At 44.2% G+C, this 4,880-nt stretch overlaps 1 protein-coding gene across 1 annotated transcript; it reads right to left on the minus strand.

The window, feature by feature from the left end:
• Window positions 1–1,858: 1,858 nt before the first annotated feature.
• LOC149566523 (uncharacterized) lies at window positions 1,859–4,448 on the minus strand. The gene has a single exon (XM_089819839.1). The coding sequence runs from the start codon at window positions 3,965–3,967 to the stop codon at window positions 2,024–2,026; it is 1,944 nt and encodes a 647-aa protein (XP_089675965.1). The 5' UTR covers window positions 3,968–4,448; the 3' UTR covers window positions 1,859–2,023.
• Window positions 4,449–4,880: the final 432 nt, after the last annotated feature.

Here is a 4,880-nt window from a genome sequence, read left to right on the forward strand (position 1 = left end):
TGTGAAGAACAAAATGCCTCAAAATATATAAAGCGACCAAAGTGAATTCCATCTCTTCACATGCAAACAAGGACGACGACAAAACTACGTGTAAAAATCAAGAATGAGAGGCAAATTTGTATAGATTGGTTCTTGTGACAAGCAAACAAACAAGGCAGGTGGGGGGATTCCCACAATTTTTTGGCCCCCACTTGAGGCTACTGACAGCTGCAAGGCACTTGCCATGAAAGGAGAAGGGAGAACCACCCTAGACAGGCGCCCATTGATTTCACTAGGATTTCAATAGATTAATTAATAATTAAATATGGCCCCTCTCAAACACTAAATCTTAAAGTTTACATATTATAATAATTTTACATCCTATTAAAGTTTCAACAATAATTTATACAAAAGCTGGTTTGCAAACTTTGCATCCGTGTAGTTAAAAGTTGAAGTTGATATATAGTTTGTTTTTTCAAACAGCACCTTCGTAGATGCAGGACTAAGCAATGAGCATCATCCACGAAAGAAACAGATAAAGAACCCTAGGAATATATTCTTATTATAGTTTGCTTGCTTTCCAACGTGGCAGATGAGATTCTGATTATTTTCAACACCCCCATCATTACATATTTCTTTTTTATTGTAAAGGTAAATGAGCCCCAGCCCCACCTACGTATATACAATTATATTATCCAAGTAACCAATAACTATATCACATGCAATTCAAATCATTTGTAATTTAAAAAAATTATTTATATAAATTGCAGTTATAGAAAGTGGAGAGAGTATCGCACTCTGAAGCAACGCATGTAGAAAGTAGAAAGACGCTAATTAACAGAAAGTCAATGAACGTCAATTAACGACCATTACACTTCCACTTCCGTCGCAAAGTCTTATGACCCCACGTGCTCGCTCACCCTCCCCATATTACTTGCATAAAATGTATAATTTAATTATTAATTCAATTTCATTTAATGTTTCGCCCTAACTATCTTCGAGTAGGAATCAATAAATTTATAATTTCCAATGGAAAAAATGAAGTTGGCATGTAATAGTCAGGCCACATTTGATGGCAAACAAACAATAGTGGGCAATATCTTTTTCTTTTTAGGACTATAATTCAAAATTAGCAAAAAAGGGTGAGAGAGTGAGTGGGTTTTATAGTCCACGACACTATGCCATAGTTTTTGGGTTTACATATGGTGACAGTGATATGAGACTACCTTACTCTTTTTCGAGAGGCGCTTGGCGCTACAAACGAGGCGTACATACCCTACCCCCTAGTGGGATTTGAACTTGTGACCTATCTTTCAAGAGTACAAGTTTCCACCACTAGGCCAACTCAGATTGATTTCAACATAATTAAAAGTCATATATTTTTTCATATCAAATATCTTTTTAAGAAAAAATCAAACTTTGGCTCATATTTGTCAACAATATTAATTATTTACTATAATAGTAATACAAAATGAAGAACAACAAATTCTAATATATTGAAATGAATGAATGGTATTATCAAAAAATATCTTTCCAATGAAAAAGCAAAACTTGGCACACATTTATCAACAACATTTATTATTACCATAATAGTAACGCAAAATGAAGAACAACAAATTCTAATATCTTGAGAAGAATTGATGAATGAATGGTATTTGAAAAGAATTGATGAATGAAGAGAAGATTCAAACGGAAAGCAATTTATAAGATCTAACTGCATGAACTTAACATCTACAAGACTTGAGAATTGTAGGAACCATTAAATTTATATTAAGGCAGTTTATAAGATGGAAGACAACAAACAATCCTAGATATAATGAAAAACAAATCTAGTTTTTGACTCAAACTACACACTTAGCCGTCCACCAAAAAAACAGCGTAACAACCAGAATAAATTTATATTAATGTGAAAATCCAATTACAATCAGCCCAGTATTTTTTTCGAAAATTCACTTTCAGAATTCAAAACAAAGTTTATACGACCTGATCGAAAACACTTAAAACCCTATAAACCCAACTTACTCTACATACGCCACTACAATCATCAAGACGTCGCCGGCGAAACTCTCCCCAATTTCACCTGCTGCTCGGGCGCCGCCGCCGCCGCCGCCGCCACCGACGGTATATCCATAGTCACCGCCGCATTAATATCCGAAGCGATCGGTCCCATGGGCTGATGATACTGCGTATTGACGGCCTGCGTGTAATACACCTGGCGGCCGCCGCTCAAATTTGGATCATATACAACGTGTTGCTGCGGCTGCGGCGGCGGCGGATAAGCGTACGAATCCGGGTGAGCAATAGGCATCGAATTAACCGGCGGCGCCGGTCGGTACATCATCCTCATATCGCCCGCCACCGGCATCTGCATTGGCGCCCCGTACATCCCCGGGACCTTGGTGACCGGCGGCGCCTGTAAAGGTACAACCCCTTGGTGGTGCTGCTGCTGATGATCTCTGTAAACCTCCGCCGCCGAAGCCGTCGAAGGAGCCCCCGCCACCTCCGGAACGCCGCCGCCAATCTGCTGCTGACGTGGCACCGTGGATCGCACCGTTGTCACAAGCCCCGGCCCGTCGTATACAGAAGGCGCCGCGTTAACCCGCTGCGAAGGGTTGTAGTAACCGGGCGACGGGCGAACGGCGGTCATGTTCTGCATCATGTTCATGTTCGACCCGGCGGGCACGAGGTAAACCGGGTACTGCCCGTTCCCGGCGGCCCCTTGGTCGTGCATTTGCCAGTAGGCAACCGGCTGCTGCTGCTGCTGCTGCTGCTGCTGGGGCTCGGGCGCCCTGTAGTAATCTCCACCCTGAGACTGCTGCACGTAGACTTCCTGCCCGGGAGTCGACAAATTGACTGCCCGGGCCGGGTCGGGGAAGATTTTCCTGCCCGGCACATTCATGTAAGGTTCCTGCATCGAATCCTGCTGCTCCTGCTGCTTGATCTGGTGCTCCTGCTGCTTAATCTGGTGCTCTTGCTGCTTAATCTGCTGCTCCTGCTGCTGGTGCCTTATCTGCAGATTCTGAAAGTCCTGCAGCGGAACCTGCTGAGAAATCGGGGGCCTTTGCGGAATCGATTCCGAGACCTCGTTGGGTCTCGAAATCTCTTTAGTCGGGGCAGCATTCGAGATCCTGCCCGTCCCCTTTTGTGCCGAATTCGAACTCTCCGATTGATCCAAGACCGGATTTTGATTCTGAATCCGATTCTGATTTTGATTTTGATTTGGGTTTGCCCCAATTTGAGCCCGGCTGTCCGAATCCACCGAACTGGGGCGCGGCCGAATCCGATCTTCTTCCCCACCGCCGATCCCCTGATTGTTGTTGTTCTCGAGGCCGAAGAGATAATCCGGCATGTTGTTAACCCAAGCAGAGGCATCAGATCCCGACCCACAATCCGATCTGGTGGAAACCTCCTGATTCACAGGCGGATTATTGAGCGCCTCCACAAACCACTGCTCCCTCCTCGCCTCCTCCACTACCGACCCCAAACTAGAAGTTGATCCCTCCGCTCCCCTGTTTCCAAACACAAAAAGCCTCAGTCGGCAAGATTTCTGCAGCCGGTCGTACTCCGCCATCATGTTGTCGAGATCTTCATCATTCGTGACAGAAACCAGGGAGTCCAGATCCTCATTGGGCAGCTGGTATTTGAAGGAGACCCCAGGTCCCCAAACGGCAGAGAGCTTCGAAATCAAGGTCGCGAATCGGATTGTCCTGTCGACTGCCAAGATCCTCGTATCGCCGCCGACGTATGCGAGCTGGTTGTCATGCGGGCGGGGCAGAATTTTGCCGCCACAGCTGCACATGAGTCGAACGCGGGTCGACGAACCACCAGTTGACGAGGAGTTTTCGACGGCCTCCCATCTCTGGTTCGCCGACCCGGTGAAATAATCAGGGTCGGTTTCTCTCGACCTCGGCGAAGAATTCACTGAATCCGGATAGTTTCCCTCCATGTCCGCCGCTACATTTACTTCCATTCTCCTCCCTTCCGCCATATCTATACATAGGTATCACGGGCCCTTCTTTCTTCTTCTTCTCGTGCTTCCTCTTTCTTCCTCTTCTTTGGATTGTATGCTTTTTAACCCTGAAAGAGATTGCGACTAAAACTACATTTCGACCTGGCTTGGGGAGCAAGCGAGGTTAACTTGGGGTTAACCACACACAAGCAAGCGTGTAGATTGAAAGAATAAAGTGGGCATTATTTCGTTCACGCGGAGGGAAAAAGCGGAGGCATTTAATTCGGCCTTGTATCTGGCGAGGCGAGGAACGGGTGATGTTAGGTCGGGGTGGTTGTGCATGCCATTTCATGCCACGTCTCACGTCGCCTTCTTTTTCATTGTCCCTTCTTACCATCGCTAATAACAATTTTATCCACTCATCGCTACTACCAATTTATCCTCTTGCACATGGATGCCTATTTTATATGTTGGCCTCTTGCTCGGAGGGAACAATGCCATGCTCCCACTCCATTTCTATATACGCAACTCTCTTCTAGATGTCTACTCTTTTCTACTTCCATCTTTTGGGGACTATTGCCAACTTGGCCAACTAAGTCAATTGCGTTCAAGACCAACTCACCAAGTCTCAAGAAGATGGCCAAGTCAATACTATTCCACAACTACTCACACAACCTACATGCATTTATGGTTATTAAATACTTAGTTGTGTTCACAATGTAACTAACCTATCATATCATCTATGGTTTGGTTGGTTTCAAAATGTCAATATATTGTTTAGTATTGATTATGTAGTTTCATAAAGCCAAAATATAAAAATATAAATCGTTCAGACTTAAGCTAATGTAAATTGATGTGTTAAATGAGGGAAGATTACTATTAGCAATTATAGCTAACTTCACGAATCTTATGTTTTTAAAGGGTACATTAGAGTTTAACAATTTCTTTTGGT

The sequence above is a fragment of the Cupressus sempervirens genome, chromosome 3 (assembly GCF_028749045.1).
Source record: "Cupressus sempervirens isolate cs-2001-9-10 chromosome 3, ASM2874904v1, whole genome shotgun sequence".
Lineage (NCBI taxonomy): Eukaryota > Viridiplantae > Streptophyta > Pinopsida > Cupressales > Cupressaceae > Cupressus > Cupressus sempervirens.

What these genes read in the sequence shown, in the direction of transcription:
- LOC149566523 (XM_089819839.1), bottom strand. Translation starts at nt 3,967, where the DNA reads ATGGCGGAAGGGAGGAGAATGGAAGTAAATGTAGCGGCGGACATGGAG.